Below are 21810 nucleotides of genomic sequence, written 5' to 3'. Positions count from 1 at the left end.
ACTTTATATGGAGTGTGCGACTATTTCTTTAGTTTATAGTTTCTTTCGCTGTTAGCACCTACACATAAAATATTTTTTTCTTGGTGTGCGTCAACTCTTTTTTTTATTCCGTTAAATGTACCTCTAAAATGACACTCAATCAAATGTATCTATAACACTAGGATCTCATTTCAATGCACACTCAATCATTTGGCATATATTCTAAGAAGTGTCTTTAGGTTTTGTTCAAAGTTTTGTATGAGTAGTACTTTAGTCAGTGTCCCCGCCGATCTGAAGGTGATGGTCATATGACACCTGCCTATCAATAAAACATGTTTGCTACAAGATGTATCACTTACAATAGTGATGCTAGTCTGACACTTTCACATGTTTGCAAGGCGGGGGGGTCCAGAACCGAGTTTGGGAAACCCTGGTGTAAAGCACTGTATTGCATTATCAAGTGGGCTGGATATGAAAGCGTTCCTTTGGGCCTTTGTCACTAGAGTTGCATGCATGCAGTCAACCACATTCAAGTATTGTTCAAAAAGGCAGGGCACATGATCTCCGAACAAAGTAAAGCAGATGAGTGAGGAAACTACGAAACGGGATTTAATCGCTGTTCTACTGGGAGCGCATTTTACTCTCTGGGAGTGAGGAGCGCTGGTGGAGGGGGTTCGCTGTACCCCGAACGTCACGTCACAGGCTGCTATACCCTGGAAGAAAGTTTGCATTATCAGCCTTTCGAGCTGCCGCTAGGAGAGGGACCTAAACGTCTAACCTCAATGCTTACATGTTTAATATTTGTCTACTTTTTTTCGTTGTATTAAAATGAAGTGCCTAAACACCGGATTCGTCCTAAAAAGTGCCTTATTTCCCTTATTGCTCACCTTTCCATTGATCTATGGAACGCCGTCACGGTATAACATGTTCCAGGGAAGCGCATACTCTGGCTCAGAACAACGACAGAGGAATAAGTGAGTCAAGTTTTCATAGTTGTTTGTACTGTATGTATAATCAGAGAAATTTGTCTATAGTTTTGACTGATAATGGATGGTTATATTATTGGAGACTCCAATAGTCTAAATTGTCTAGAGTATTTACATGTTTTATGACTTTTTATTCTTACTGTAGGCCTATGCTGAAATATATATTGATTTATTTTTCATTGAAATTAGAACAAAAAAAGCACATACTTATGGGCTTACACATGTTTTTTGTTTTTAAAATAGGCCAATGGCACAACAACAAAAAAGTTCAATAAAAATGTCACTGCAATTTCATAGAATAATGAAATCAACACATTTATGGTAGGCCTATATAATGATTAGATTATTTTACTTCAAGGACTTCACCATTACTCTTTCATAGGCTGAATTGTTTTTGTCATTTTGTGTGACTCAATAATTACATTTTTCAGAAACTGGTGTGCATACGTCGTGCACAAGAACGTGAGCTATGCGGTCGTGGGTGGCACCGAGAGCTTTGTGCAGCCGGAGTCTGCCCCTTGCCAGATGCATCAACCCAACTGCGCGCAACAAGTGATGTAAGTGGCCCAAGAGGCTCGCTCGAGAGGGTGGAGTGCTGCTATTTTTATTGGTCTTGAGAGCGGTGTTACAGCAGTGACTCAACATCATTAAAGAAAGTTGACTTTGAACACTATTGATTACTTTGAATGTTAAGAATATTTCCACATATCAACCAATAATGTTGAGGATCCATGACCATGGTCCCATCCGCTGCCTAGTATTTAAAACACCATTACATGATTGCATTGTTTATTGGCATTACGAATAAACATGTGTAAAGTGCTTTATAATATCAGCAAAGAAAATAACTGGTCAGCTGTTAATGTAGGCTACTGTATTCATGATCTCCATCAGCTAGTTTATCACTGCACTACAGCAGCAGAGGGTATGTCTCTGTGATATTTGCACACACCCACTGTTAGGTCAGTCACAAGCACTGAGTAGGTGTAGTTACCCTCTGGGCATACCTGTCCCATTATCATTCTGTAATCTGCATTCACCCTTTCAGATCCTCAGATTATTCCATATTTATGACAGATCATCTGCAAGTGATTTAGATGTTTATGACGAACCAGTGAATTTGATTGACTGATCTGTCTGGGACAAGAAACATGTCCATGATCCCATTGAGCCTTATGGAAGATGAGGGGAATTAAAGATTGTGCAGCTATGATGAAAATGCAATTTATTTAGCTAAACAGTAAATAATCATCTGCTTTGTATTGGCACACATGTATGTCACAGTTACGCACACAGCCCCCCCCCCCCCCCCCCCCCTGTGCAACATCAGTCAGAGGCATCTGACACATTTCTCCCTGGGTTGGCTGCTTTCATGTGTTATTATTGAGCATCGTGTTGGGAAACATGTCCTGGAGCCAGTGACGAAGCGTGGCTACACATTTGACAGGGTGTAAATGGTGGAAAATATTAAGCAGCGTTAAAAGGAGTGCATGATGCATTAGGAGTGTGACTGGCTAGCTAGCCCATCTGGAGGCTGTTGTCATAAACAGATCTTTATTGCTGGGATTCCAAGGCCTGTATTGTTCTCCTGAGAGGGGTCACTGCTCAAGCGTAGTTGTAACTTGGCAAAGCATTGCTCACATTACTCACATTTAGGAAATGTGCATTGAAACTTTGAAAGCAGAAGCTCAGTGGAGAATAACATTGAGGGGGTTTTATGTTGTGTACATAATTGCTAGATTGTCTTGTTGTGAAATTTTTCCTTGTGAGCTGTGTTCCCAATGGTCATATGGTTAGATTGATTGATTAAATCTGTTTTTACATTTGAATATCATTATCATTCATCATTTGTGAGGACTGACAGACAAGTTTAAAGTCAAAACAATCTCCCCATTGTAGAAAATGTGAATGCACATTTAGGTCATCTCTTTCTTTACCGTATTACCTTTTCCCTTTCCCAGGTATCGGACCCAATTCCGCCCCATGTATAAGGTTGGCTATAAGCTGGTGACAGAGCTGGAGTGGAGGTGCTGTCCAGGGTACCAGGGTCATGACTGCAAAGACCTGAAAGGTGTCCCATCCCGTCAGACAGTCCTGGGGCCTCGGTCCAACCCGTCTCCTGCCCCTGGACACATCGCAGAGACACAGGGTAAGAGAGCTGCTTAAACCTACCTCACCTTTTAGAGAGACATACCTGACCCACAACCCATACATGACTAGTATGCTAGTCTGGTCAGATGATTAGTTTAGGAATGTTTTTCACTACTCTACTACTGTAGTAAAGTAAAGCATAGATTTAACCCACAATAATAAATGTAGGTTCCCTAGTAGAAAAGAGGACTTATCCTTACCATCGGATTTTTCCTCTGTAGGTCGGGGGCAGCAGGCGTGGGGTCAGAGTGGCCACCCCTGGGGGGCAGAGCGGCAGCCAGGAGGTCAGACAGGCCAGGGGGGGGCGAGTGGCCAGGTGGCGAGCCAGGGAGGTAGTCAAACGACACAGCAGATGGAGGAGGAGGTGCAGCGTCTGTCACAGCAGGTCCTGGACATGCAGGCAGCCATGACCAGCCTGTCTGCCAACCTGAGGGTGGATCTGCAGGAGGACGCCAGCAAGATGCTGGTCACGCTGCTCAACAACCTGCGGCAGCCGGAAAGCGTGCGTGGCGAGCAGCAGAGCATGCTTCTGCAGGACCTCTCCCTGGAAAAGGAGTACAAAACGGTGGACATGGACGAGTTCACAAACAAGATCAACAACCTCGCAGACACCCTCAACACCAAGAGCAACACCCTGGATGACCTCCAGGCCAGGGTCAACCACCATGACGGACAGCTACGTCTGCTAATGGAGGCCACACAGGCCCCTCTGGCCACACCCCCTTCGGCTCCCCCGGCCAATGACGCGGCCCTGCGCGCCTACGTTGATGCAAAGTTCCACGCCCTAAGGGACGAGATGATGGAGGGCATGGAGATCAAGATGTCGGACTTAAAGAACTCGTGTGACTATAAGATTCTGTCAGTGCAGGAGCAGTCTGAGTTCCAGGAGAACAGCTACCTCAGCCTGACCGAGCTCCTCGAGTCCAAGGAGATGGACCTCCGCAAGGAGATCCAGGACCTCAAGAATGAGCTGCCTGGTCTGCTTAGGGGAGAAGGAACCCCGCCAGGTCTGCAGGAGCTGCAGAAGGAGCTGTTCCGGGTCTCCGAGGCCCAGCTGAAACTCCAGTCCAGCCTAGAGAAGAAGCCTGAGCCTGACCCACTCCTGCCCCATGTGGAAGAGCTGGAGGCCCGTCTAAACATGTCAGAGAGGAGCGTGGAAGTGCACAGCCTCTTCCTAGAGGAGAAGCTGAGGAGAGAGTGGGCAGAGGGGGCTACAAACCTGAAGAAGGCCATTGAGGACAGGATGAGCTCCATGGAGGACCGGGTCACCAGTCTACTGGTGGAGATAAGCAGCCCCCTATCTAGGCCTCGGTCTGGGCTGGAGGCACTGCAGGGTGAGGTGACCTCTCACAAGACCAGCGTTCAGGCTCTGGAGGACAGATTCAATGCCCATGACCAGCTGTGCTCTACAGAGTGCAAGTCTGACCAACTGGCCATAGAGAGCATTCAAGATAACCTCCAGGTCTACAAAACCAGCCTAGACACCATGCAGTCTAACATGAAAGGCCACTCAGCTAGTCTTGGAGACATGGAGGAGTTTGTCCAAGGGCAGCTCCTGAACCATACCGCCAGTCTTACAGATACGCAGGAAGAGCTATGGGCTCTGAAAGGACGTATGGGAGGACAGGAGAGCTTCCTGTCGGCCCTGGGGCTCTCTCTCAGCCAGCAGTCCCTGGAGCTCCAAGGGCAGCTTCTGAACCACAGTGCCAGTCTTGCAGGTGTGGAAGAAGCGCTTCAAGCTCTCAGTGGGCGTATTGGAGTGCAGGAGGGCTCTCTGTCAGACTTGGGTGTCTCTCTCAGTGCTCATCTTAAAGATGTGCGGGGAGAGCTAGGAGCTCTCAGCGAGCGTATTGGAGGACAAGAGGGCTCTCTATCGGCCCTGGGTGTATCTCTCAGCCGGCAGTCCCTGGAGCTCCAACAACTGAACACCTGTTGCCAGAGCAGCGTGGGGCCGGTCCAGGATGCCAGGGACCTGCTGGAGCTCCACCTGGCCCAGAGAGAGGAGCTAAGGGCCCGGCTGGAGGAACTGGGACAGGAGGTGAGGGCCGAGGCAGTCCACTGCAGGAACAGGACCGAGGGTGTAGCTCTGGACGTTACAACTGTAGATGGCCGGGTTGCCAGCTTGGATAACATGTGCGGCAGGCTGGAGCCCATCTCCAGCAGCCTGCACAGGATCAAGGAGGGGCTGAACAAGCACGTGACCGGCCTGTGGAACTGTGTCAGCGAGATCAACGACACCCTGCTTGCCCACACCAAGGACATCGAAGGACTGAAAGGAACATATCAGAACCTCCAGGACCACTTCTCAGTCTTCACCCAGGACCTCCATCATCTAACCACCAGTCCTGAGAACAATGGTAAGACTTGACACAGAGATTTGGTATTTATTAGGATCCCCATTAGCCGCTGCAAAAGCACCAGCTACTCTTCCCGGGGTCCACATGAAACATGGCATACTACCAAGTACAGAACATTATTAGTCAAGGACTGAAATACATTTAAAACGTCACACATAGCCTACATATCAGTACATACACACAATATCTAGGTATAATACATAATACAGTGCAAATTACAAAACAAGATACATCAAATGGATGTGTCTATTCACAGTCCCCTTTATGCAGTAAGGTGTTCTTTAATCCGTTTTTTTAACTGGTTTTATTGCTAGCTTGAGTTACCTGGGGTGGCAGAGTTCCATGTAGTTATGGCTCTATTTAATACTGTGCATTTCCCAGCCTCTGTTCTGGACCTGGGAACTGGGAAGAGACCTCTGGTTGCATGTCTTGTGTTGTACCGATGAGTGTCCGAACTGTGTGCCAACTGCATGAACAGACAGTACCTTTAACACATCAATACCTTTGCAGTAAGACCAATAGTGATGCAGTCAATCTATCTTTTGACCATGACTGCTTGCTATCTAGGGTTACACCCAGAAGTTTAGTCTCTTCTACTTGCTCAATAGCCACATCCAATAATAGATCTAAATGAGGTTTAGTGTTGAGTGAGTGATTTGTCCCAAAAATTATGTTTTTTTGATATTTCGCACCAGCCTATTGCTTAGTTACCCATTCTAAAACGGACTGGAGCTCTATGTTAAGGGTGTCAGTTATTTTACTGTTGCAGCCGACGTGTATACTGTTGAGTAGTCAGCATACATGGACACACAGGCTTTATTCAAAGTCAGTGGAAGGTCACTTGTAAAAACAGAAAACAATAATGGCCCTAGTTGGCTGCCCTGCGGTAAACCACACTCAACCGAATTTGCATGAGAGAGGCTTCCATTAACGAAAACCCTCTGTGTTCTATTAAATAGGTAACTCTCAATCCATAATAAGGCAGATGATGCAAACACCTAAGTTTTTGCAGCAATAGCTTATGATCAATGACATCAAAAGCTGCACTGAAGTCTAACAAAACAGCTCCCACAGTCTTCTTACTATCAATTTCTTTCAGCCAATCATCAGTCATTTGTGTCAGTGCCAAGCATGTGGAGTGCCCTTCTTTATAAGCATGTTGAAAGTCTGTTGTTAATTTGTTTTCTGTAAAATAACTTTGTATTTGAACAAATGTTTTCCAAAAATTTGAAACAGACTGATTGTTTGGCTGTTTTAACCATTAATAGTGTGCTCTGATATTCTGGGGTAGTGGAATGACCTTTGCCTCCCTCCATGTCTGAGGGCACACACCGTCTTCTAGGCTTAAATTGAAGATGTGGCAAACAGGAGTCACAATAACCATTATGTCGAAGTACACTTGCAGTCGCGATGCTTTGTTGTGTGGTCCTCCCACTGCAACTTGGAAAATCATGCACAGTTTATTAGGCTAAAGATGAAATAAGATTGACCACTTTGCTTGCTTAAAATGTGCACGATTATTCCAATTATCCAGGTTATACCTCTCATTTGTTCTTAAACCTACACTTCCCCCGCGTCAGCGCTCTCCTGCTAAGTTAGTTTCCTACTGGTTACACCACAGTATATATCATCAAGGTGTTCCAGTAGCAGAAACTGGAAATTACAATCAAATGGTGCTAGTAAGGTAAACCACAGAGCTGCAGCTGGAGCCCATTTGGGGTGCTTAAGGTTGTTGATTTAAATCGTGCCTAGCAATGTGTATTTAATGTAGGACCTGTTAGTGTATGTCTCTAACCAGGTTTCCATCCAACCTTTTTATGTATGTCGGACAAAAAATGTCACGACAGGCCTGATGGAAATAGCAAATTTGTCGGTAAACTTTACATCCCCTGCATGCATGACACCACATATATTTATATTGGTACAAGCACTGTTCATGACACAAACTGTTCACACCCCTCTTGTTGGCAGAGAGAAACATTTTGAAGGTTTACAGTGTATTTCCTGCAATTTTACACATGTTGTCATGGGGTGCAGTGAACATTTTGCAGTTTTAAAGCAAATTTTCTTGCAATTATATACATTTTGCCATGTCTAATGTGTATTAATGTGATATTTGAGTGATTCGAACTTTACTACAAAATCTATGTGCCCCTCCGCCAACCCCTCGTTGTTTATCACAGACTTTGTGCCAAAACCATCGACAGAAATAAAAATAGGATGGAAACACATAGAACTTTATTATTATTATTTTTAAATAAAAAGTTAGATGACTAAGTGCTTTTTATATGCGTTACGTCATGACGCACAGTTTTTTATCCACAACTAGCCAGTTTGATGGAAACACCCCTGGTGGGAAAATGTACATATTGTTTTGTGCAGGTTTTAGAATATTTTCATGAAAATCTGTCGCAAATTGAATGTAAACCTAGCTAGTTTCTTTGTGAGAACTAAGGGCTACGGGAAGCTGGATTTCAATCTCCCTGGGTTTTGACTCAGAGGCAGCACTGATTGAACACACATGGTCATTTTAAATAGCCTCGGTTTGTGTTGAGCAATACTTGGGCTTTAAGGGATTATTAACGTGTGTAGGCGTGCTCCTTATCTCTGTAGTAGAGGTCTTCACAGGTCCAGTTGGACCCGATATACCCGACCCGGGCCCAACATTCTATTTTGTCCCTCTGGTCCAGTTTGTTTCCTGTTTGATTGTCATCGGGTCTATGTGACCACATCTCTGCATGTTTATTGTACGCTAATAAGGTGCATTTATTGACTTATAGAAGATTTAGCCAACATATAAAGACCTATTCATTAACCAGAAGAACAACTTGGCTGATAAACGTAATTTATTTGTCACTGGTCCAATCTGGTCTGATTGCCCTCGGGTCTGTCCGGGTTCAACTTTTTGGAACCCGTGAAGACCTATACTCTGTAATAACTATATTTTTGTTAAGACTAGCCTTGCTGTTCCATGGTCATCTGTGAGTTCAGAACCCCTATATCCTTGGCCACTGCAGATAACTCGTGTAAACATGGGCCCAGGCGAACTCAACCGGTCTCCGATGAGTCCCACAGCTGGGAATAAGGGAGCTGGAAGCACACTCCATAACATTTATGAGGGTTGCGCCTCTTCTTCTGAATCCAGCTCTGTATGACTCACTGGTTTACAGAGCAGCTCTGCATGTTCTGGTCTGGGAGTCCAATGGGGAAGGGGCCTGATCCTGGCTGTGAAGCCACAAGGAGAGACTTGGGAACGGAGTCACTGTTTCAACCCGTGTGCGAAGCATGCACACGGAGACTCTGGGAAATGAAGTGTCAGTACCCCGCCCTTCACTTGTTATTATAGTAATAACTTATATTTAAAATCATTATTCTGTCAGCTGGAATGTTTCGATGTTTGCCCTTAGAGGGCATTTCGCTTGTCATATGTTCCTGACTGGATGCTGCTTTACCATGGATCACATTGGGATATCTTTGGCTCATACTTGGCCCACTGCTCCTCTTTTGTCCTGGACTGGTCTTTAGCGTGCACAGCGGACTATCGCTACTTATCAGGAAGTGGAAAGTGCTGTCCATTTATAGGGACCTCTGTCACTGGCTTATCAATTGTCCACTTATAGGAACCAATAAGAAGGTTTGTTATTCGAGAGCAGAGTGGACCGGGTTCAGACCAGGCGCTACTGGGTTGATATGACATCACACCCTCCTTTATCCTTACTCTTCCCCCTCAGTGCCCTTATTTTCCCTCTCTCTTTCTTCATCTATCCATGTCTCCCTGCCTCCTCTTTCTCTGGTTTTGTTGACTGGCCTGGCCCAGTCTCTCTTTAAATAAACACAGTCTGCATCCCAAATGGAACCGTATCCCGTATATAGTGCACTACTTTTGACCAGAGCCTTCTGGGGAGCCCTATGGACACTGGTCAAAAGTAGGGCACTACATAAGGAATAGGGTGCCATTTGGGACGCATCCACAGTCAAGGCTATCCCCTGAGCCACATGTGCTGCCATGACGTCATACACACCCTTCCTCCTAAACTCAGAGACTGAGTAAGAGCTGAATGGGGGGGACATGAATTGGGACCCTCAACTTTCCTCAATGGTTTAGATAATAGATATCTTGATTGCTGAAAGGAAACATGAGATTTTCCTAAAATGGTGTTTGGCTGCTCACTGACTGACACTCCCGGCTTGACAAGCCCCAGATTTAGCTTGGCTTGAAGACCGGTCTGAAAATCACAAGTCTAAAACTGCTAACAGATTTGTCTGGGGTATTTATGTTTGTGTTCACTGGTGTGGTGCTCTATCGGGCGATTCCACGCCAGTGTAGCTGGAACATTATTTTGGTATCTCAGATTATTCTAGCATTTCTCACATAGAAACTTCCCTGGGAGGAAGGAAGTATGACATGCTTTTTACATTTGTATCACAAGCCATATTTTTTGAAAATAATTATGAAAGTTAGAGCACACTATTAGGAGTATAATAACACCAAGATGTTGTCTGTATCATGTACGGATAATAGGATCTTACAGGAGGCATGTATAGTTCTAAAAGGTTCTAAAATGGCCGCTTTCATCATGGTATTCTCAAATCAAATCAAATGTATTTATATATCCCTTCTTACGTCAGCTGATATATCAAAGTGCTGTACAGAAACCCAGCCTAAAACCCCAAACAGCAAGCAATGCAGGTGTAGAAGCACGGTGGCTAGGAAAAACTCCCTAGAAAGGCCAAAACCTAGGAAGAAACCTAGAGAGGAACCAGGCTATGAGGGGGGACCAATCCTCTTCTGGCTGTGCCGGGTGGAGATTATAACAGAACATGGCCAAGATGTTCAAATGTTCATAAATGACCAGCATGGTCAAATAATAATAATCACAGTGTTTCAGCACCTCAGGAGTAAATGTCAGTTGGCTTTTCATAGCCGATCATTGAGAGTATCTCTACCGCTCTCTGCTGTCTCAAGAGAGTTGAAAACAGCAGGTCTGGGACAGGTAGCCGTCCTGTGAACAGGTCAGGGTTCCATACGCCGCAGGCAGAACAGTTGAAACTGGAGCAGCAGCACGGCCAGGTGGACTGGGGACAGCAAGGAGTCATCAGCCAGGTAGTCCTGAGGCATGGTCCTAGGGCTCAGGTCCTCCGAGAGAGAGAAAGAAAGAAAGAGAGAAAGAGAGATAGAGAGAGCATACTTAAAATCACACAGGACACCGGATAAGACAGGAGAAATACTCCAGATATAACAGACTGACCCTAGCCCCCGACACATAAACTACTGCAGCATAAATACTGGAGGCTGAGACAGGAGGGGTCAGGAGACACTGTGACCCATCCGATGATACCTCCGGACATGGCCAAACAGGCAGGATATAACCCCACCCACGTTTGCAAAGCACAGCCCCCACACCAACTAGAGGGATATCTTCAACCACCAACTTACCATCTCGAGACAAGGCCGAGTATAGCCCACAAAGATCTACGCCACAGCACAACCCAAGGGGGGGGGGGGGGCGCCAACCCAGACAGGAAGACCACGTCAGCGACTCAACCACTCAAGTGACGCACCCCTCCTAGGGACGGCATGGAAAAGCACCAGTAAGCCAGTGACTCAGCCCCTGTAATAGGGTTAGAAGCAGAGAATCCAAGTGGAGAGAGGGGAACCGGCCAGCAGAGACAGCAAAGGGCGGTTCGTTGCTCCAGAGCCTTTCCGTTCACCTTCACACTCCTGGGCCAGACTATACTCAATCATATGACCTACTGAAGAGATGAGTCTTCAGTAAAGACTTTAAGGTTGAGACCGAGTCTGCTTCTCTCACATGGGTAGGCAGACCATTCCATAAAAATTGAGCTCTATAGGAGAAAGCCCTGCCACCAGCTGTTTTCTTAGAAATTCTAGGGATAATTAGGAGGCCTGCGTCTTGTGACCGTAGCGTACGTGTAGGTATGTACGGCAGGACCAAATCAGAAAGATAGGTAGGAGCAAGCCCATGTAATGCTTTGTAGGTTAGCAGTAAAACCTTGAAATCAGCCCTTGCCTTAACAGGAAGCCAGCTAGCACTGGAATAATATGATCACATTTTTTGGTTCTATCAGGATTCTAGCAGCTGTATTTAGCACTAACTGAAGTTTATTTAGTGCTTTATCCGGGTAGCCGGAAAGTAGAGTATTGCAGTAGACTAACCTAGAAGTAACAAAAGCATGGATGAATTTTTCTGCATCAATTTTGGACAGAAAGTTTCAGATTTTTGCAATGTTACGTAGATGCAAAGAAACTGTCCTTGAAACAGTCTTGATATGTTCGTCAAAAGAGAGATCAGGGTCCAGAGTAACGCCGAGGTCCTTCACAGTTTTATTTGAGACGACTGTACAACCATCAAGATTAATTGTCAGATTCAACAGAAGATCTCTTTGTTTCTTGGGACCTAGAACAAGCATCTCTGTTTTGTCCGAGTTTAAAAGTAGAACGTTTGCAGCCATCCACTTCCTTATGTCTGAAACACAGGCTTCTAGCGAGGGCAATTTTGGGGCTTCACCATGTTTCATTGAAATGTACAGCTGTGTGTCATCCGCATAGCAGTGAAAGTTAACATTATGTTTTCGAATGACATCCCCAAGAGGTAAAATACATAGTGAAAACAATAGTGGTCCTAAAACGGAACCTTGAGGAACACCGAAATTTACAGTTGATTTGTCAGAGGACAAACCATTCACAGAGACAAATTGATATCTTTCCGACAGATAAGATCTAAACCAGGCCAGAACTTGTCCATGTAGACCAATTTGGGTTTCCAATCTCTCCAAAAGAATGTGGTGATCGATGGTATCAAAAGCAGCACTAAGGTCTAGGAGCACGAGGACAGATGCAGAGCCTCGGTCTGATGCCATTAAAAGCTAATTTACCACCTTCACAAGTGCAGTCTCAGTGCTACGATGGGGTCTAAAGCCAGACTGAAGCATTTCGTATACATTGTTTGTCTTCAGGAACAGCGCAACAGCGTTCAACAGCTTTTTCTAAACTTTTAGAGAGGAATGGAAGATTCGATATAGGCCGATAGTTTTTTATATTTTCTGGGTCAAGGTTTGGCTTTTTCAAGAGAGGCTTTATTACTGCCACTTTTAGTGAGTTTGGTACACATCCGGTGGATAGAGAGCCGTTTATTATGTTCAACATAGGAGGGCCAAGCACAGGAATCATTTGTGATATAAATTTTAAAAGCATGTCAAACATCCTTCCTCCCAATAAAGTTTCGATGTGAAAATTGCCAAAACAATCTGAGATACGACAAATATTTTCAGGCTATGCTGGCATGAAATCGCCCCTATTGTAAGTGAAACACACATTTTACAGGGCCAAACTATCCACCCGTGCTCGGGAAAAATATGTTTCGTTCGGTTAATCAAAAGTGTAGTTTAATTAGGGCAATTTCCCAAACCATTAGTCACAACCAAGCGGCTAATGTGGTGTCCCCTGAGCCTATCAATCACTCCCCAGAGATTAGCATTGTGTGTGTACATGTGTGTACGTGTGTGAATGCCCATGTTTGCCTGTGAGATCCACACATGCAATATACTCACCCTTGTTAACTCTTCATTGCTGAAAGTCCATTGCAGACAACACAACACTTAAGAGTTCAGTTATGCGCAGTACAGAGAGAAGCTAGCATGCTTTTCTGCCTCTTCCACTGCCTCAGTGGCCATATTGTTCAGGTCAATGACCCTCTGACAGATAACCAAGGTTGTAGGGTTACAGACACACATGCCAAACGTGACCCTGGCAGGACGGCATGAGTGTTCCAAATGGCACACTATTCCCCATTATAGTGCCCTACTTTTGACCAGGTTCCTATGTGCTTTGGCCAAAGGTAGATAGTCCAGAGACAAGCTCGGACCTGGTGATGCACTGCACAGCACAGCACAGCACAGTCAATCTCTGAGCTCCCACTGCAATAAAACATGTTACTTTATTCTCTTGCTAAAACCACCATCTAGCCCTTTTTTTTTTTTTTTGATGGGGGTGGGGGCCCCAGAAAATCTGCACTCATCGATGAGCCACAGTTTCTTGCGGGTCTGCATACCCACATCCATAACCACATCCAGTTTTAGAGTTAATTTCGTGCAATTCTACACATTTTGCCATGTGTTGTAGGGATAATGTTTGCCGTTTTTCATATGATGTCTGAGTGAGACTGACAAAATCAATGGGGGCCCCATAGCCGGTAATTTGACCATGATAACAAGTTTAGATAGCTGGCCACTAAACTAACTTGGCATTCTAAAAAATGTTAGCTGGCATGGAATTGACAGACTATCAGTGACTGACATGACATTGGAAAAATTGCACCTTGTGTATTCTGCTATTCCAACTCGCAACAGTAAGTTGAGACCCCGACTGAGTAAAAAAAAAACGTGTATATATATATTTTTTTTTCTTCATATGAAGATATTCAATTATCTATTTTCCCCCTGAAAGTAGACTAAACTGATGTGGTACGGAACATGGGATATCACAGGGATTCTTATATATCCTCAGACTGGTGGAGGGGAGTGGCTGGCTGTAAGTCCGTGGTCCTTTCTAGCTCAGTTGGTAGAACATGGCACTTGTAACCCCAGGGGTGGTGGGTTCGATTCCCGGGATGCATGACTGTAAATCGCTTTGGATAAAAGCGTCTGCTGAATGGCATATATATGAGTGTAGGATTTCTTGGATACACTGTAACACTTCCTCCAGGTCCACAGTTAAAGCCAGGGGCCCCCAGCTGCAATTGTTTACATCCACCTCTTTAATCATAGCGCATGCACACATTAGAGCTCCATCCTTTAATCATTACCCTGCGATTTAGGCTGAGATTGGCTTTCAGTCAGAATCATCAAGGCCCAACCGACCGCTACACATAATCAAACTAAACTAAACACACACACACACTAAATTACACACACATGTACAAGTTCCGCCTCAGTCTTCCTTCCTGTGGTATTTTACGGATTGCTTCTAGTCCCCTATCTGTGTAGTGTTTATTAGGGAGTAGGGTGATGTTGCCTCTAGACACTGATTCGGGGTCAGTTTAGCATTTACCCCCCCACTAATGGTTAAGGTTGGGATTGGGGGAGGGGAAGCTGATCCAAGATAAATGTTTTAATAGCCAGACCATGTTGTTCTGGCTTTTATAGCGACTGACCTCTGTTGCCTGAGGTGGTGGATAGGCTGCCTGGTATGCAGGTATGCCTTTCATGTACAGCTTAATCCCTCTGAAGACAGAGTTTGGACCTGTTGCCTGTTATCTCATTGACTGCTCAGGAGAATAATGAGAAGTAGGGTGAAGTTGCCCCTGCCTAGACACACTGATCTTGGGTCCGTTTTGCATATTCCCCACTAACGGTTCAGGTTAGGATTGTGGGAAGGGAAAATGATCCTAGATCTGTACCTAGGGGAAACTTCACCCCAGAACAATGTTGAGAGGGTTAATGATTATCTGATAAACTCATGTGTAGTTTGTTTTAGTCATCTCGGCTCTGGCTGTCAGGAATGCACAAACAGTTTACTCCTGTCACAGTGGATGTGTCTGCTGTGTGGTGTTTAGGTCACTGATGACAGGGAATTACTCACTGTTTAATGACAATCAGAATCTCTCAGGCGTATTGAGAACCATTCTATATAATAACTGTTCTTTCATGTAAAATGACAAGAGAAAGTACAGTAATAAGGTGAAAGAGAGCGCAGAGCCGTGGTTGAGTGGGTAACACTCCCATACAGAACATAATGCCTCCCCACTGGAGACCAGGGTTTAATCACCGTATACTGCATCTCCCACCTATTTATCTCCCCATCATTCCCATCTAATAAACCTTAAAAATACTCAGGGTAGAGAGTGGAATTCCCCCTAAATGTGTAAGAGAAGATGTACTATAGCTAAAAAGTACAGGAAATGGGCCAATAAGAAAAAACTCACAAGCCATTACAACCAAGAAACATTTTTTTATTTTTGCTAGGTAATTTAGTCTAGTCAGCTATCTAAAACTTGTAATCATGATGAATTACTGACCAGGCATGTGCCCAGGGGCCCTGACCTCCAGAGTGCACCTATTGATTTAGTTGGAAACTCTCACTCAGATATGTGACCAGATTGCTCTATGGGGGCTTATGTCAAATTTAAGTGAAATTTAAATATTTTTTGTTTACACCCATTGAGCATAGTTCACATCCTCTTAAGCCTTAGCGCCACCCATCACTTTAAGAATTAACATGTAAACGCATGGTCAACCCCATCCATTATCCTGTCTTTCAATGAGTTGAAAGTATTCAATCCCCTTGACTTTTTCCACATTTTGTGTTACAGCCTGAATTTAAAATAGTTCAAATTGCTATTTTGTTTCACTAATCTACATACAATATCCCGTAATAATACAAATGAATTAAAAATGAAAAGCTGAAATGTCTTGAGTCAATAAGTATTCAACCCCTTTTGTTATGGCAAGCTGAAATAAATTCAGGAGTAAAACATTTGCTGAACAAATCACCATAAATTGCATGGAAAAATAGTGGTTAACATAATTTTTTAATGACTGTCCCACCCCTTACCCCACACATACTGTACAATTATCTTTAAGGTCCCTCAGTCGAGTAGTCACTTTCAAGCCACGGAGGTTTTCCAATGCCTCGCAAAGAAGGGCACCGATTGGTAAATGGGTAAAAATAAAAAAGCAGACACTGAATATCCCTTTGAGCATGGTGAAGTTATTAATTAGACTTTGGATGGAGTTGCTTACCAAGACGACATTGAATGTTCCCGAGTGGCCCAGTTACAGTTTTGGCTTGACAATCTATGGCAAGACTTGAAAGTCATATTTTGTGTAGATCGTTGCCAAAAAATGACAATGGAATCCATTTTAATCCCACTTTGTAATTAAACAAAATGTGGAAAAAGTGAAGGGGGTTGAAAACATTCAGAAGGCACTGTAGCTCAGTGCTTTCTCCTTGGCTAAACTAGGCTCATAACTTAACATTTTATATTCATATTTACAGATCCAATGCAAGTTTGTAATTAAGGCACATGAAACTTCACATGGTCAAGAAGGAATTTCTGAAAGAAAAAAGAAAAATTGCCCTACTGCCGTCAAGACAGGGTGGCCACTAAAATGTTTTGCCCGCAAGGTGGGTGGGGTCCCCGCCCCCTAACCAAATCTTGCTTAGGGCCCCCTGCATACTCAATGTGAGTTCCCACAAACCAGCTTTAACTGGGAGGTTGACTATACTGGGAGGTAGACTTTACTGGGAGGTTGACTTTACTGGGAGGTTTACTGGGAAGTGAAGTGAAAGCTTTCACTCGAGAAGCACAAAGCATGTTTAAGAGTAATGCAAGCTTGACCTTAATGTCTGAAAGGAATTCTCTGATGCCTCTCTTTTGACCAGACACTTTTTCTTCATTGTAGTTTTTGGGCCCTAACTTAACGCTGACACAAGGGGAAGTGAGACTGGTAGAGTCCTACTGTCTGTCAGTGTCAGGAGTCGTCACGGCACCAGCTGGTTTGTTAACACATGTTGACCTCTCCACAACTGGTCCGGGGTTTTATCCCTCGCTCTATCCTTCATCCTTTCTTTCTCTTTAACCCCTGGCTTGTCATTACCCCCTCTTTTCAGGTGTTCATGGAGGTGTGGAGGAGTCTGGTAATCCCACTAAGACCAAGCCTGTCTCTCAGGGCCCTGTGCTGCCCATTGGGCCAATACCAGACGGGGCCCTACCACCACATATGATAGAGACTGGGGAGGCAGGAGCCCCCGGAATCATGATCTCTTCCAAACCGCCCAAGGGGGCCGACGGCAGCATGACCCCCATCAAGGGCTTCGCTGGAGCCCCAGGTGAGATATAGGGGTAGCTGGGAGAAGGGCTAAAAACACGTACAGAATACAAATGCATGTGCACACCTACACACACGCAAGTAGGTACACTACCGTTCAAAGGTTTGGAGTCACTTAGACTGGCAGCTTCATTAAATAGTACCCGCAAAACACCAGTCTCAACGTCAACAGTGACGAGGCTACTCCGGGAGTTGGCCAGCATCCCAGAGTTGCCTCTTCACTGTTGACATTTAGACTGGTGTTTTGCGGGTACTATTTAATGAAGCTGCCAGTTGAGGACTTGTGAGGCGTCTGTTTCTCAAACTAGACACTCTAATGTACTTGTTCACTTGCTTAGTTGTGCACAGGGGCCTCCCACTCCTCTTTCTATTCTGGTTAGAGCCAGTTTGCGCTGTTCTGCAAAGGGAGTAGTACACAGCATTGTCCCAGATCTTCAGTTTCTTAGCAGTTTCTCATATGGAATAACCTTCATTTCTCAGAACAAGAATAGACTGACGAGTTTCAGAAGAAAGTTCTTTGTTTCTGGCCATTTTGAGCATGTAATCGAACCCGCAAATGCTGATGCTCCAGATACTCAACTAGTCTAAAGAAGGCCAGATGTATTGCTTCTTTAAATCAGAACAACAGTTTTCAGCTGTGCTAACATAATTGCAAAAGGGTTTTCTAATGATCAATTAGCCTTTTAAAATGATAAACTTGGATTAGCTAACACAGCGTGCCATTGGAACACAGGAGTGATGGTTGCTGTTAATGGGCCTCTGTACGCCTATGTAGATATTCCAAAATCAGCCGTTTCCAGCTACAATAGTCATTTAGAACATTAACAATGTCGACACTGTATTTATGATCAATTTGATGTTATTTTAAAGGACAAAAAATGTGATTTTCTTTCAAAAACAAGGACATTTCTAAGTGACCCCAAACTTTTGAATGGTTGCAAGATGAATTACCTTCTATCAAAACCTCATGAAATGTATCTTGATTATTTTACAGCTTCCCCGCCCTCTAAAGGGTCTTTAAAGCCTAATATGCCAGTTATTTCTGGTAAGTGATATTTTGAATCATTTGATTTAATTTACTATGAATATAAAATTGTGAGTCTCCTGAAAATGAACCTCTTTCAACAGTTGCCCACATTCCCCTGAGACCGTCATTGCAAAAACCGTATTTAACTTTAACAGGTAAGATATTTAGTCTCTTAAGATTAAAGCCATAGTATTCCAGTCAGTTATGAACAAGAGTTACTGTATCTGTCGTAATAAACACTTTTTTAAATTTTTTAAATGAGAGTGAGAATGTGTGTCCTAAATTTGGGGACAAGCTGTGTCAATGGGACTTACAGTTTCTTTAGAAAGTATTCACTCCCCTTGACTTTTTCCACATTTTGTTGTTACAAAGTGGGATTCAAATGGATTTAATTTACATGTTTTTGGCAACGATCTAAAGAAAATGTCATGGCAGAAGGAACATTTTTACATTTGTAAAAAATTCACAAAAAATTAATAAAATATATCTTGATTAAATCAGTATTCACACCCCTGAGTCAATACATGTTATAATCAATCACCTTTGGCAGCGATTACAGCTGTGAACCTTACTGGGTAAGTCTCTAGGAGCTTTCCACTCCTGGATTGTGCAACATTTGCCCGTTCTTTTCAAATTTCTTCAACCTCTGTCATTGCTAGACAACCATTTTTAGGTATTGCCATAGCTTTTTAAGCAGATTTAAGTCAAAACTGTAACTCGGCCACTCAGGAACATTCACTGTCTTCTTGGTAAGCAACTCTAGTGTAGATTTGGCTTTGTGTTTTAGGTTATTGTCCTGCTGAAAGGTGAATTCATCTCCCATTGTCTGGTGGAAAGCCGACTGAACCAGGTTTTCCTCAAGGATTTTGCCTGTGCTTAGCTCCATTACGTTTCTTTTTTATCCTGAAAAATTATTACAAGCATAACATGATGCAGCCACCACTATGCTTAAAAATATGGAGAGTGGTACCCAGTTATTCGTTGAATTGGATTTGCCGTAAAAATAACACTGTATTCAGGACAAAATAAAACATATTTTTCCAGTATTACTTTATTTCTTTTCAACCTTTATTTAACTAGGCAAGTCAGTTAAGAACAACTTCTTATTTACATTGACGGCCTACACCGGCCAAACCCGGACGACGCTGGGCCAATTGTGCGCCGCCCTATGGGACTCCCAATCACGGCCGGTTGTGATACAGCCTGGATTCGAACCAGGGTATCTGTAGTGACACCTCAAGCACTGAATTGTAGTGCCTTAGACCGCTGCGCCATTTTAGTGCCTTGTTGCAAACAGAATGCATGTTTTGGAATATTTGTATTCTGTACAGGCTCCCTTCTTTTTACTCTGTCAATGTTATTGATCCATCCTCCATTTTCTTCTATCATCACAGCCGTTACACTCTGTAACTGTTTTAAAGTCATCATTGGCCTCATGGTGAATTCCCTGAGCGGTTTCCTTACTATCCTGCAACTGAGTTTGGAAAGCCGCCTGTATCTTTGTAGTGACTGGGTGTATTGATACACAGTGTAATTAATAACTTCACCATGCTCAAAGGGATATTGAATATCCGTTTTAATTTTACCCATCTACCAATCGGTGCCATTCTTTGCGAGGCATTGGAAAACCTCCCTGGTCTTTGTGGTTGAATCTGTGTTTGAAATTCAGTGCTGGACTGAGGGACCTTACAGATAATTGTATGTGTGGGGTACAGAGATACGCTAGTCATTCAAAAATCATGTTAAACACTATCATTGCACACAGAGTGAGTCCATGGAACTTATTACATAACTTATTTAGGCTTGCCATAACAAAAGGGGTTGAATACTTATTGACTCAATACATTTTAGCTTTGCATTTTATTTAATTTGCAAAAAAAAAAAAAAAACATAATTCTACTTTGACATGGAGTATTGTTTGTATGGGGCAGTGACAAACAATCTCAATGTAATACATATTAAATTCAGGCTGTAACACGTTTGAAAAAGTCAAGGGGTATGAATACTTTCTGAAGACACTTAGGGTTGAACTTTAACCCTGTATCTCTGTGTGTCAGGTGAGCGGGTGTCCTTCTCGGCTGGTCTCAACCTCCTGCCCTTCCCTGGTGAGGTGGGCATCATCCGCTTCAACAAGGTGTTGGTGAACGATGGAGGACACTACGACCCTCACACAGGTAACTACTACAACACTGTACCAATCACACACAGATACCACACTAACCTAAATGGAAACCGCAACCTACCCAAATAATCAAGACAATAAGTCCAAGATTTATGTCAACTTTTGTATGTGTCCCTCATGCAGCTAACATGAGTGCCCCCTTGTCGTTGACTGATGTTCCCTCTTTAATATTTGCCCTCCCTTATTTCTTCCTACTCTTCCAGGCATCTTCAATGTTCCCATGGAGGGCCATTACCTGCTGAGTGCTGTGCTGACAGCCCAGAGAGGTGCCAGGGTGGAGGCAGTGCTCTCTGTGTCCAACCACAGCATCCAGAGGCTGGACACGGCTGGTTACCTTCCTGCTAATGGTGGCGGAGGTGGGGCTAGCTCCACTAGCTGTGACTGCGGAGGCTCAGCCTCCCTGAGCCTGGTTCTCACTCTGAAGCGTGGGGACAGGGCAGGTTTAGTCATGACAGCAGGCAAACTTGCTATCTCAGAGAACACAGAGGTCCTCTCGACGTTTAGCGCCGTGCTTCTCTACCCCACCTCCTCAAAAAGATAACCCCCACCAATGAGTAGCCTTATAAAGCTCCAACCTTAAAACACCAGTTCTACTTTAGATGTGGGTATGCCTTACAGGTATTTTAGTAAAACAAAATAGATTAACTCATGATGGTACTTTAAAGCAATCTTATGACAGAGCTTTCTTACAAAAATAAATGTGTATCAAATATTTGATAATAAGATCGTTATGGAGGTAACGGGGCAGGCTACTGCCATTTATGGAGTATTCATATTTAGTGATTATATTCTAAATGCAAAGTTTTTTTTATTACATCTTTGAATGTATGCTTGTGTTGATGTGTGTGTTCAATTTGTTTACATTTGTTGTACCATTTATTTTAAACCTGTGTAATTTTAGGTATTTGCAAATGACTATTTTATTTGAGGACTATCAATTGTACATAGCATTGTAAGCGGAACTACTGTTAAACAAATAAACTGGTCCTCTTCCTACCTGACAAGGGATGGAGAACTTCAAAACGAGCACAGTTGTTTTGAAAGATCTTTGTATTTCATCACCTCCCAGTGAGTCACAATGTTCTTTAGGACCAATGCCTGAAAGTTAACTGTTTTGAATCAGAGAACCTCAATTCTGCCCCTGGTACCAGTAATAAAGGCTTTGTCTAAACAGTGGCCATGAGTGTTTATTAACTATTGTTTTATTATATAGGCCTATTGTTAATTAATAGTATCACTATAAATGTATGATAGAATGGTTAAAGGGATACTTTGGGA

At 43.6% G+C, this 21810-nt stretch overlaps 1 protein-coding gene across 1 annotated transcript; it reads left to right on the top strand.

Annotated features, from left to right (window-relative positions):
* The first annotated feature begins 434 nt into the window (after positions 1 to 434).
* emilin2b (elastin microfibril interfacer 2b) lies at positions 435 to 21708 on the top strand. The gene is made up of 9 exons (XM_023972454.2): positions 435 to 953; positions 1397 to 1522; positions 2927 to 3114; positions 3338 to 5473; positions 17106 to 17324; positions 18318 to 18368; positions 18452 to 18505; positions 20408 to 20524; positions 20736 to 21708. Exons 1-9 carry the CDS (start codon positions 808 to 810, stop codon positions 21071 to 21073), a joined length of 3375 nt encoding a protein of 1124 aa, XP_023828222.1. The 5' UTR covers positions 435 to 807; the 3' UTR covers positions 21074 to 21708.
* Positions 21709 to 21810: the final 102 nt, after the last annotated feature.

The sequence above is a fragment of the Salvelinus sp. IW2-2015 genome, linkage group LG27, assembly GCF_002910315.2.
Source record: "Salvelinus sp. IW2-2015 linkage group LG27, ASM291031v2, whole genome shotgun sequence".
Taxonomy (NCBI): domain Eukaryota; kingdom Metazoa; phylum Chordata; class Actinopteri; order Salmoniformes; family Salmonidae; genus Salvelinus; species Salvelinus sp. IW2-2015.
This window is presented reverse-complemented; position numbering and strand designations above follow the sequence as displayed.